The sequence below is a fragment of the Strix uralensis genome, chromosome 14 (assembly GCF_047716275.1).
Source record: "Strix uralensis isolate ZFMK-TIS-50842 chromosome 14, bStrUra1, whole genome shotgun sequence".
Classification (NCBI taxonomy): domain Eukaryota; kingdom Metazoa; phylum Chordata; class Aves; order Strigiformes; family Strigidae; genus Strix; species Strix uralensis.
In genome coordinates, this window is record NC_133985.1 from 4,869,635 (window position 1) to 4,882,682 (window position 13,048).

General features: G+C 37.8%; 1 protein-coding gene across 7 annotated transcripts in view; it reads left to right on the forward strand.

Annotated features, from left to right (window-relative positions):
* Positions 1-13,048, forward strand: part of FBXW11 (F-box and WD repeat domain containing 11) — a 75,312-nt gene that overhangs the window by 7,142 nt on the left and 55,122 nt on the right. Inside the window, exons 2-5 of one of the 7 annotated variants that reach the window (XM_074883273.1) lie at positions 1,666-1,745; positions 4,264-4,372; positions 7,094-7,192; positions 10,073-10,174. The exons of 1 other annotated variant lie outside the window; for it this stretch is intronic. In XM_074883273.1, the coding sequence (XP_074739374.1) occupies positions 10,124-10,174 (51 nt within the window). In that variant the 5' untranslated portion in view covers positions 1,666-1,745; positions 4,264-4,372; positions 7,094-7,192; positions 10,073-10,123. The remainder of the gene's footprint in view (positions 1-1,665; positions 1,746-4,263; positions 4,373-7,093; positions 7,193-10,072; positions 10,175-13,048) is intronic. 5 more of the 7 variants (XM_074883272.1, XM_074883275.1, XM_074883276.1 and 2 more) reach the window with 5 other exon arrangements.

The window sequence follows — 13,048 nt, forward strand, 5'->3', positions numbered from 1 at the left end:
AAAAATACATAGAGCTTTTTGAAAACCTGTATGCAGAATCTGTTTGCAAATTTTAAGTTACAATTGCAGCTTGTATTTGACAGAGAATCTTTTAGGCATTTCAGTTTGGGCAGCGGAGGACTAGCCAGGAAAACTTGATGTTCAGGCTGTCTCCATCACACCAGTACTTCTCGAGGCAACAATCAGACCTGTGGTGTAACACTTGCAAATACTGTTAAGGAATGCCTTCACGGTGAAGTGCCTCTCCTTCCAACACCCTGCTGGCTCTGTTGTGATTTAGCAAATCAGTACATTTATATAATTTTGATAGCTGGCTTCTTACCGAGCTATATTGTACTCTTAAAATTCTGAGTCATATGCCTTGACATTTTATCACTTTACTTGGCAGCCTTAAAAATCATAGATTGGACATGGTATCAGGCTTTACAGTGCTGCTTTGTCCTTGAAATGTTGCCATATAATCGACTATTGCTTTATCAGTGGTAGAAAAGTGGAAAATCGCCCCATGAGGAAGATGCTCCTTTCTTCAGGTAGCTCTGGGCAGTCAGGAACATGACTGTCCTCATGGAAACAGTGTCTTGGCACAGCTTCTCCCACCCTCTCCCAACTGCTGGTGCTTTGAGATGTGGGGCACAGTTGTGGAGGCTGAAGAACGCTTGGTTCAGCTCTCCAGAGGGGCTGGAGAGTGGAGGAAGGGGTGAGAGGCAGTGGTAGCGTATTCTTCTGCGGACGTTGCAGCATGATGTTTTAGAAAATGTTGCTGTTTCTTCTGACTGCTGTTAGGGGAGATTTTATAGGCCGTATTTCAAACTTCTTGAAGATCTGACTGGAGGGTGCACAGCCTGGTTTCTCTAGGATATACTTTCTGTTACATAGTATGGGCTTTCTGGAGACTCCCATCTTCCCTTGGGTGTTATTGTTAAAGCTGCTTTAAATTAGTCACTTAGAGTGTAAGTGTGCTGCTGAAAGTACTGGATGAAGGCCTTTTATCATCTTGCTCAGTAAGAGGTGGCTTTTTCTTGTGTCAGGAGTAGGATGCCTTGGCTTACTCTGTTCTAGTTCTGGGTTGTTTTCCAGAGACACAGCGATACTGAAAATGTACTGAATTCAGAGCTGTCATTCAGACCATAAGTGTCTTGAAGACTCCATCTTTGTGCTGCAGATACGTAAGGCAAGTCAGATAATTTTGAGTCTGGAAACAGGGAAATAATCATTGCAATAAAATACTTTAGAGCATGTATATGGCAAACTAAGAGAACTGTATTGGACTGTTTTGAAAACCTGCATATTAGTGTTTTTGGCAGTTCCCAGAGCAGGCTTGTGAGGTGTAAGCTGGCGGTTGAAGCTTTAGCATTTGCTTCATTATTTGCATTGTAGTTTCTTCTCATCTTCCTTAATCTTTGCAAGGTGAGCTATAGCCCCCAAACACTTGTTGTGCATTGGGTGATTCAGGGCAGGGGGAAGAGCAACTCCTTGTCCGTAAGTTCGTTTCTCTGTCTTAGATCCACCAATCCGATGACCCCACTAACGTAGTCATTACTGGACTGGTAAGGTGCCTAGGCTGCCTTGTCTCTCTAACAGCATTAGGAGTACGTAATTGGGATTTCGTTCAAGAAAGAAGTAGATACACCAGGCTGAAGATGATTGGCTGCTCTCTTTTAACAGACAAGTCTGAGAAGGAAAACCCATTCGAATCCCCTTTCATTCTGGATTGGTGGATCTGAAGCCCAGAAACAAAGTTTCAGGTAAGAAGTCACCCTGTACTATATCTTGCTGCTTCTGCTTAGATGAGTTTGTCCGCAAATTCAGTATCTTGCTTTAACTGCTTAATGTCCCTGAAGTGTTAGAACTCACCAAGTTAGCTGCTGAGCTTAGAGTGAGAAAGGGCATATTCAGGAAATACACGTGCGCTTTATTAGGAAATTGCAAATCTACTGTGAAAAGCAGACCTAGGAACATAAGGTAAACTTGCCTTCTGCGGAGCTGGAAAGCAGTATCTACAGGTACGGGGGCACTAAGCCCCTGTAGGCTTACAAATCCTGCTTCTGAAAGGAGAAAGCAGCCTTATCAATGACTGTGTTGAACTTCAGTTGAGCCTGTTCTCATTTCTAGCCGTGTCCTCTGAGTTCATCAGAAATTTAGAGAACTTGTCTAGTTGTTCATAGTACAAATTCCAGTAGCTTTATCCTGCTGAAATGCCATTTGAAATTCCGTTGTGGGCAGCACTTGGAGTCATCCTTTTAAATCCTTGTGAGATTTCAATGTAAAGTTCTGTTCCTAGTTGTTTTCAAAGCATAGCTGAGCCAGTTGTAAGGCATGGTTTTCAAGAGAAGCTTTAAAGTTGAAGCAGATTTATTTCAGAGTCAGGGAGTATGGTTGTATTTTGAGTTGCATTCATCTGAGATTTTGAGATGACTGTAAAAGGCTACAACACGTTAACTTAAAGCCAAGTTTGGAGGGTAGTGCGTTAGAAGGGAAAAGTTTGTGTGCGTTAGGAAGGAAAGCCGGGTCCCTGGCTGATAGGAAAATAAAGTTAAGCAAGTTAAATATCTGATGTGTGAATCGGAGACTGCACCTCTCCTAATGACCAGCTTTAAGTTAGTGCTTTAATGAACTTAGCAATTTATTTCTAAAGTTAGTATGAAGCAGTATGCCTCAATTCCTTTTGATATTAATAGCAATAACACTAAGCCGCTTGAGTGTTCTCTTTTGTAGACAGCTATTAAAGCAAATGTTAAGGCCTCAATATTTAATCTACTGTAGAAGAAACTTGTGTAGGTGCTGTTGATCTTGTATTGTTTTTAGCTCTGCGTTTGTTTTGCTGGCGTAGTATTTTGTGCAAAAATCATACTTGAATTTAATTAATGATTACATATGTAATGAATTATTTGTGTACAGGGTATTGTTGTTTCCTGGTTGGATTTTTTTGAGTACTTGAATTTTATTTGGTTAGGGTGGAGAAGTCTTGGGCATGCTTTTTTAGTATAATTTAAAAAAAAATCCGAGGGGAAAATCTCAGGGAAATACTCATTAACCTTAGTCTGATACATTTCTTGCAGCCTTGTCTGATATCAAATTGAATTTGTCCCACACACCAATCGGACTCAGCTTGGTGTTCACAGTGCAAAATAACATCTTCCTGTGGAATATTTGCTGTTCAGGGTGTGCCTTTTTCTAAAATGAGAGAATGGGGAGGCAGATGTGAACTTTGCATCTTTAATGATGAAAACTGAAAAGAGGAAATAATTTAAAATACGCTGAGGGTAGAAAAAAGAGGAAGCGTAAATGTGTACTGCTGATTAAGATCCCTGATGCTATGATATTGAATATTGCTAAACTTTTTGAAACATGAAACAGTTTTATCAAAGGTAATAGTAAAGCAAAGTTGAACTTGAGTGCAAGTATATGCAGATTGGAGGCTTAGTTCTTGCCCAGGTTTTGAATCTTAACATTTCAAAAAGTAAAATGTAAGTCAGCTGTCAAAGGCTATGTAAATACTCCTCTGCAGCATTTGATGTACAAACACTGAATGTGAAGCTAATGTTTTATTATGTGCTTGAGCCCAGACTTCACAGGCATTTAAACTCATCAAGTTAAAGTGCATGCTGTTTTGTCTATACAAAATTTTTAGATGGGGTTAACATTCTTTTAGATTGTGTCGGGCCTCATCCTTAAAAACTTAACACAGAAAAGAGTTTAAGACAACTTTTAACATCTTAGGCAAGTTTCAGCCACATTTTTCTAAGTGTTTAACGTATTCACTCAAAGTTTCTACTGTTTCAATTGGCAGTGCTAGGTCTCTTTTCAGTGTTTCTCCTTTTTTTTCCCCAGCTATGATTTACTGTGAGCAGGTGTGCTGCTGTCTGTAGATGTCTATAACACCTCTGTTCCTGCTGCCTAAGAGCATAGGAAAGCCATTCTTCTGAAATGGCCTTTTTTATGTAACATAGGGTATGTTAATGCAGAAAGGGCTGTCACACTTCTGGAGCTTTGAAACTGCTGGAATCGGGATGTATGTACATGAAGGAAGCAAGGGTTAATCTAAATACTGTGTATTTTGGAAAATTTAGGTTATTTTAGTTAACATTGAGTGACTTAGGTAAATATGTTAGATTTTCTTCCTAGTCCTTTGTATCTTCCTGAAAACAATACTGCATCTCCTGAGTCTTATCCTAATGAATAAATGATAATGGTGTAAGATTGTTGTTATATTCAAATAAAGCATTTAATCTTTTCTTCACTGAACTCATATTCCTTTTGTAGCATTCATTTTGTTGTAGCAAACGCATACTTTGATCTTCAGGAGCAGAGTGGGACTGCGTTATCGATCACCCTTCTGTGAATTCATTGTCCTATCTAGAGGAGCGGTGTGGTAATGAGGAGAATTTATCTGATAAATTATTTTCCCTTTGTCTTGCTTTAAATTTCCTGATTCCTCACTTAGTATTTTTCCCCAAATGCAAGAAGCTTATGTGCAGATCTTGAATGGCTATTGGAAGGTTGTAACACTGAGTGATTTTTATTTTGAATGGCAATCATTTAGCTAAATAGATTTTTCTGATGGAGGTGTGACTCAGCTGTTGGTTACCTATTTTTTTAGAATGATCTGATAACAATAAAGGAATAATCAAAAACATTTCACAAGTTAAAATGACTTTGCTACTCTGCAGATACGTATTTTTGAGAAATTCACTTTGGCATTTGTAGTTCATCAAAGGACTGAAATGCAAGAGTAAATTACGTCTAAGACAACTTTCTTGACCTGAGAATGTAGCTGTTCTTAAATCGAAGCAGGACACTGGAATGCATATGTAAAACTCCATGGATTTTGGAAATACGTTGCACGAATGGTAATCAAGCAGCCTTCCAAATCAGACGCTCAAGACTGGATGTGAGATTGCATTTTGGACATGGAAAAGGTAGTGATGTGATGGCACAGATTCTAACAAACTTGTATGGAGCATGTGGATACACTGCATCTCTCAAGGGACAACTTGGTTTTGAAATGAGAATAGGGAGAGTACAAAGTACTGCTATTGATCTGACGTAAATTGTTTGGTTTTGAGTACCTCAGCAAAGATATTAAATGTTGTACCAAAATGTGCAGCACAGTGAACGTGTTATCATGCCAAGCCAGGCTGTCACTTGTGGAACACGCGTATTGGTGTTACATGCATGCCCCCACAGTTTATTTCTGATTATGTATTCACACTTAAGAGTATACTTTGACATTTTTACTTTTCCACCTCTTGCAAATATTCAGACTACTTGTTCTGATATCTAGTTGGTTAAACACTGTTCTGCTTGTCACTATTTTGAATGAATCACTTAAGGTAAGATCTGGATGATATCCTGGCTAGCAAAAGGGGATGGAGTGTGAGTAGTTGGCAGCTATTCCCTGCTGAGTGTAAAATAATACTGAAGGCCTTTCAACAGTGTTACTGCTTTATATTTTTTATGTCTTATTGTGATTAATGCTGATTTTTGATTATCTAAGCTTGATACTAAATTTGACTTGGGAGCATATAGCTTTCATAAATGGTCATGCTGTCCTTAAGTCTAGGTTTGCTTTTCAGAATACCCCTTTTTGCAACATTTAATCTGAGCTACTGGGAATGTGTCTGTCATTCCCAGCCATAAAGAGGATTTTAAGTAACAGCAGTTACCCCATGAATTTATCAGTATTAAGTGTTAGTGGAGATAAGAAGTATCAGTTCTGTTGGTCCAGGCCTAAATCAAAGTAAACTAAACAGTAAATTACCAATGTTGAATAGCATGTGAGTTTCCTATAGCTAAAATCCTGAAGAGAATTCAGAATGAAGGTTGAAGTTTTTTGTACCTTTTTTCCCAGTCCAAATCTCTATTTGTAGCCCTGTGGACATCCAGAACATGAACTAACCTTACTAAGGAGCTGGTTTGTCGTCACAAGAAAGTTGGGAAAAGCATTTCAGACTTCAGGATTTGTAAACCTGAATGATTTGTTAGGTTCTTATGTTCAATTTTGGTTTGTAACAAACTGCACGAGAAAAAAGTTGTTGCAGGAGGATTGAATGAAAATAATTAGTTATGCTCCTTGAAAAAAATGGAGTAAATTAGCTCCTTCATTTGTTTTACTGTATTTTTCTTTGAAATTCCAAAATACCTCCCCTTGCCAATCTTTTTTGGACTCTGTCTAGAAACTGATTTTCAAAAGCAAGGGTATTTTTGCCATAAGAACAGAATTTCCCAAACTGTAAACATACCAATAAATTTTGATTCCTTAAATTATCTTGTATAAATGAATGCAGTGAAAAATTGTGAGGTCATAATTTTAATACTTTATAAAACTTCCAGCAATCAGGCTTGGTTATGTAAATGCTGTCATTCTTAATTATGACATTGCAGTATTTTGACCCCTGGATATCAAAGGTGTATCAGTTCCATTAGGAACACAGGCTATAGTCTGTATTTGGTTTTTGAGCAATGTAGTGGGCTTTATAGGATAAATGGGTGATTTTTTTTTTTTAAGGGTTAAGAAACTGCGAGGATTTCTGTGTGACAACTCTTTAATTTCAGATGCACTGAAATGAAGGGTTTCTGCACATTTTACAGTACTTTTACAGAATTTGCTTTTATGTATTTTACAAAATAGCTGTGCTGGACACCTATGAGAAGTCCATAGTGAATGAAAACTTTGTATTGTTCAGGAGCTGATAGGTTTTTGGGGTTTTTTTTGTGCCTCTGTGCTAAAAGTTACCACCTACAAAGTTGATTTATTGGAAGAACACTGCTGCATGCTTTACTATTAATATAAGAAATTCTTAGCATCTGACCTTTAAAGATGTTGAAGCATATTCCTTTTTTACTGATACTGCTGAGAATTTATAGTGTTGAATATAAATGCAAGCATTTGCATAGGTTTCTTAAATTTGCGATTTAAGATTGAAACCTAAATCTTGACAGGTAATTCCTGAGGCTGGACCACCAAAGCAGTTCTTTGTGTATAGAAATAAAATCAGTCATATAACAATAAAATGAATGTATTAATCTTTCCAAATATAAGGCATCTAAAAGATCAGAATGAGGGTTTCTCTATTTGTCTTTATTATTTCAGCATCATTCACTCCTTACCATGAAGCTGTAAAACCCCTCTTTCATCTGCTTGCTCCTCCCTGCAAGTCGTGCGTTCAGATGAACACACAGCTATCTTAATGTGAGTCGATTAAAACTCTGCATTGCAAATTAGTTTGTCCCTTAAAATTTGAGTTTTGGCCTTATCTCAGGCTCTATGGTTCTACTGTCCGCCAGTGGGATTGACTCTGGTTTATATGTGCATTTAATATTATGCCCATTGGCCAGTGTCCTTCTCCCTTTCCCAGACTTCATTAAGTAGGGCTGTATCTCCCTGGGATCCTAACAAAAGGCAAGTGGAAAATGAAGACCTAAGTTCAGGTTCTTGTTATGCAAAAACTAAATCTTTAGTACACTATTATGCTTTTATTTATGACAGTTCCTATGCAAGCAGGGTCAAGAAATAACATGTCAGTGAAGCACAAAAATATTTGCACGTTCCTGTTTTAGTGTGAAGTAGAACGCAGTATTTAACTTGTAGTGTTGTGCAATATCATTGCTACAGCTCAGTGTCCAGTGATTTTTATAAATCCTTTTATTCAGGATTTTGTAATAATGTGGAAAGGTTTTTGTGTGATTTAAACTTGGCTTCTGTATCTAATGTATTTTGAACTAAATTTAAAAATTGTTCTCAAGTTACCCATATTTCTCTTAAGTTCTTAAAATTCAGCCTAAATTATTTAGCTAGAGTAGCTCCTGAAAGAAAACAGTCTAATAACCTAAACCAGTGATTTTTAGCTTATAATTTGTGGACTCGTGTAGGTTCATTATACAGATTATATGCACATTTTTGTACATCTTAACTGAAAATCTTAGGAGAGAAGTTTGTTGTGTTTCTCAGTCAATTACTTTTACTAAGTGATGTGAGCAGGATTAAAATTTTTACTGGGCCTGTATGTTTAAAAATGCAAAAATTTATTTGGGCTTTAATAAATACCTGCAGCGATGCACTGAGTTTCGGTGGTTCAGTGTTGCAGAAACACTATCCAGGTATTGTGCCAAATAAGATTAAATAATGAAACAGATTAGAAAGGAAGTTTCTTGAATTATATTCACTTGTTTTGAAGCAGAGCTGTAAACGGCCTATATAAGATCCTGCATCTTCAGTATCATGATCAGTGGGTTTGAACAGTACATCCTATACTTCTTTTAAAAATATGAAAATCTTTTTTTTGGTGTCTCATTGAAATTAAGGTAGTTTCCCCAGTGTCAGTGGTTGACTATCTTAGAACAATTCTTGGAACTAAAATTCAAATGTTTGTGTGAGGACATGTCAAAGTAAATTATTGCAAAGTAATTATAGATATACAGCATTAATTGCTTGATAGCTAAGTGAAAAATCACATTTCTCTGAACGTTAAATAAGAAACATTGAATAATATAAACCTGTGATTTATTTTGATATTGAAGGAAGAATAATACACTATAGCATAAATATGTTTATTTTTACCTCTGTACATAAGGTACGTACACCCACTCATCACGACAAGTGCATAGTACAGAACATCCATATGGAATGGCAACCTTCCTGCTGGATAAGAGGAGAGAGAATTCCAGTATGGTTTGGTGCTGCTAGGGTGGTTGTTCTGTTTTTGCTTTAATTTCTCTTCTTAGCACGGAGATGAAAATATTAGGCTTCCTTTTGTTTTATTCATAAGATACGAAACAACAAAAAATTTTTTTTAACCTCTTCAGTTGCTCTGGGCTCCCTCCTTCCCCTCATTACTGGCACAAATTGCTTTCCCTGAGTCTTCACCTCTGGTTATTCCACTTTCAACTTTGATCTGTGTGGGATTCTTCTTTTAAAGCTTTGGTGTTTGTTATAACTAAATTGGAAGCCTGTGTGAAAAATATTGAAAGCTACGTCTGTGCCAAATTTTAGAGCTGGGTTTGTGCACTGCTTGATAGTGAGGAGTTGAATCCTTTTCCCTAACTTTATCTGATGGTTATGTAGTGTATGTACTATTCCATCCTTAAAAGGAACTGTGAAATAATATCATGGAGCTATAAAAGGTTTGGGGAGTCTGTCTGCATCAAATTTCTCCAGTTTCAGAAAAGAAACATAAAGGACTTCCAAACTTTTCCTAACTTCTAGTGTTGGCACTGTGCAGTCTGGTAGTTAAGCTTGGTTCTTTCTGGTTTGGGTGGTGGTATGAGTAATAAATGTAGTTAGGGTGTAATTTGGCTTTAGGATACCCTCAACTGATAATACAAACTTTTTCCCCAATAATCCATTTAACCAGGATACCATGTGTCTTGACTAAGCAGAACTTGGTCTTGCAATTTGAATTTAGCTAGGTGTTGTTCCTCTCTAAAAAATACTTGTATTTTTTGGTTGTCAGTGTCCCAGTACATACATAGAGTGTAACCTCAGAAGTTAATGTCGGCTTTGCTGTTGGAATAAATAAGCACAAATCGTTTGAGAAAGTTGAGGCAGTGTGGGGTGCCAAACCGTAATTACCGAAGCTCCTCCAGGTTGTACTCTAAAAACTTGCCACCCTAATGAAAAGCTCCATCACTTCTGTTTCCCAAGGGTGACTGCCAAGGTAAAACCCCGCAAGCAATTCCAGCCGGGCGGGTTTGCTGAGGGAGGCACCTTGCCCCCTTGCAGCAGAACTCCTGTGGTCGGTAGCAATGTGTGGGTGCATTGCTGAGCTGGTGGACCCAAACTGTAACAACTCTGACACTACTGGTAGTAAGTTAAAATGCTCAGCTGGGTACGAAAGCTAAGCGGTTGCAAATGAGGCAAATCAGCTCGTTATCCTTGATAGGACAGAGGGATGGCTTATTTTCTGAAAAGGATCTTCAGTTGTTATTTTACCCTTGGCCGCTAACCTTGTGATTAATGTAGAAATAACATAGATAAGTACCCACGTTAACATACTAATGAGTTGCCTGCCTTGAGTGATTTGTTGTGGCATCTAACTGCTTCTTCTCTTCCTTCCTTTTTGTCACCCTGCAGTGTTCTGTGCCAAGGTCTTTGTGGCTAGGCTGCTCCAACCTGGTAGAGAGCATGTGCGCACTGAGATGCCTGCAGAGCATGCCCAGTGTCAGATGTCTCCAGGTGCCTTTCTTCTTTCTTGTTGTAAATGTTATGCGTATGCTGTTGAACATTTGTTAAACTCTCAGGACTCTGTTTAATCAAATTGTTAAGTCTGCTAAATGTTTTTTGTGCATCCTTTTCTGAAATCTTCTACTTAACTGCATTGTAGGAGTGAATCTTAAGAGGGCTTTCTGTACAGTAGGCTCTTGCGGGGGGTGGTGAGCTGTTGTGTTTTATTGCCTGTTTACTGAAGTTGTGATATAAGTAGCATAGTTGTGCATGTTGCCTGCTACATTTTGCTTTGTCATTTAATTAAAAAAATAACACAATGAGCTTTGCCATTTCTCTTAAATTGCAATGAACTGACTAGCCTGTAATATTGTGTGATTTAATTTAGAAAGGATAAGCTTTTCATTTTCTGCTAAGCGTGATCCTGGTTATAGCCTTACATTACAGTTGTTGTGCATGTTTCAATGCAGAATAGTTAGCCTGGAGTCCTGGAGCTCTTTGGGTTACTCTTAACTTTTTAAAAGTGAAGAACAAGGGATGGGGGGTTTACTCTGCATAGAAGACCACTTAAATCTCAAGTTCTCTGTTGTTTTTCTTCTAGTAAGCTGTTGAATCTGAGCTTGCATAATTTATAGATGGGGGAATTACTGCTGCTTCTTCACTGGTTTGGGAGGGATTGAAAACAATAAAAAGGGAGATTTTGATACCAGTTAACAATTTTGGACTCCCAGGGTATTTACCTTGGAAGGAAAATGCAGAACGTGTAGTAACTGTGTAGCACTTCCTAAAGTGTTTCTGAATGTAACATTTTTAGCAGAACATAACTATTATTTAATATATTTTATAACATAATAGCATTATTCAGTGGTTCAGTCTTTCATGTGTACAAAAAGAATACTCACAAGAAATCACTTCTGTGAATGAAAACTTAAACAAATTTAGCTTTGTTTGCAGTCAGTCTGTTTAAGTTAGAACACTGGATAACACGAATGACTTGCCTTAGAGAGTAACCATTTATTTCAAAACCTCTCTTGCCTGCAAAATGGGGCCACTTGAGTTCAAGTGAATTTGAGTTTCAGAATTAAAAATTTCTTCAAAATTTCTGTTAAAATACAAACATGTTTTTCTGTTTGAATGCTTTGTTTCCAATTTTGACATACTATTCAAGAAGGGGGGGGGGGACACAGACATGATCAAGATAAATGTGTAGATGGATAATAGAATTTTATAGAAACTGACACTACCTCATGACCAAATAAATAATGGTTATAGTTGATGCTTATAGTTATGGCAGGGCAAAGACACAGAGACTTGGTGTCTGTCTTAGGAATATTTACAAGTTAGTTTTAATATAAGATCTTCCTGTTGTCTTTCTCTGATCCTCAGCTGGAAAAGTAAAATAAAACTTTTTTCAGTGGAAATTCTGATTTTTTTTTTTTTTTTTTCTCCTGTGACCCAACTTGTCAGTGGCCAAAAGGCACCTCAGAATTTTTCATCAAGCAGTCGTAGTTGGTTTTAAGATGGGTAGTGATGTTGGGAGTAGGTTGGAGTCTGGTGGGATGGGCCAGGAGTCGTTTCAAGGCTTGTTAACGAACCCTCGTGAGGGATGAGAGCAGTGGGCTCGAGACAACGGCTGCATTGCTGTCCAGAAACTGTTCTTTGGTGCAGGCCTAGGGCCGCGATCCTGCAGTTTCTTGCTTAATTTTTTTACCTCCTCTTTACCTGACTTTTGAATTTGTGACTTAGGCTTAATTGTATTTAACAGTTTGAGAACTATTTCAGGATAGGAGCAGTTTTGCTGTTAATAATTGTTTTACATGCTTGTGTAGATCTTGGTTTCAAGGACTACGAGCCTTGGGGAGGGCTAGCTGCTGCACCCCCACACAGTGAATTTCAGAAAGACTCCTCAGGTTAGGGGGCTCTTTAATAAGCTCTGGTTTCCTGCTGCAGGCAAATGCATTTCTAGAAATACCTGGCTTGGGAATTGCAAGGACTCCTTCATGATGAATCTGAGAAATTTGACTGCCCCAAGTTTCTTATAAATCAGCTCTTTGGAAATTTCTCATCAGTTAGCACATCATGGCAAATGAACTGCTTTTTCCCCAACTGAGCTTTTTATTAAAACAATATTACAAACAGAAAAATCTATATATTCAGTTGAAATAATAGTAAACCTATTCATTAGGAACACTTTTTTCTTTCTGTTACAGGATCTATCAGTAGGTACATAGTAGTTAACTCTAAATTGAACAGGTGAAAGCTCAGACCAAGGTGGGCAGTAGATGAATTGATGCAGAATATATTGTATTACAAAGTTCTGTTGATAATATTGATTACAGGATAAAATACAGAACTGTTTCTTCATGAACCTACTGCTTTAAACACAAGAGTTTTGGAAACCTGCTATCACACAGATGTGGTGTCATATATAATTAAGAACCATAGCTAATGCAGCTGTTATGTCAGGTCGTGTCACTTTGACAAATTTCTCAAACCTATATTGTTTTCAGGAGTTGTTACAAATCTGTCAGCTTTCATGAAAACCCCATTTGAAGTTAATTTGTGTAGGCTTTTTGTTCTATGTGCCTGTAGGAATTTCACAACTCCGGAACATTTTTAACTATATAATAGTAACAGCTAACAGGGTTAACAAATTTTATTAATAAAGTACATCACTGCAAGGACAACCACGTTGTTCAAACTGGTAGAATTGCTTTGAAGCTGTCGGGAGCTCAGTGTGTGGAAAGAAAAGAAACAATTTTGTGTATCCAGCCTGTTACACTTCAGGACTTTCCGAGGAGGGATTTCACCAGGGTGTTTGGCCCTTCTGTGTGTTGCAGGGCTTGTGCTTTTCTTCTGGCTGCACCCTCCTGATGGGTTATTTAG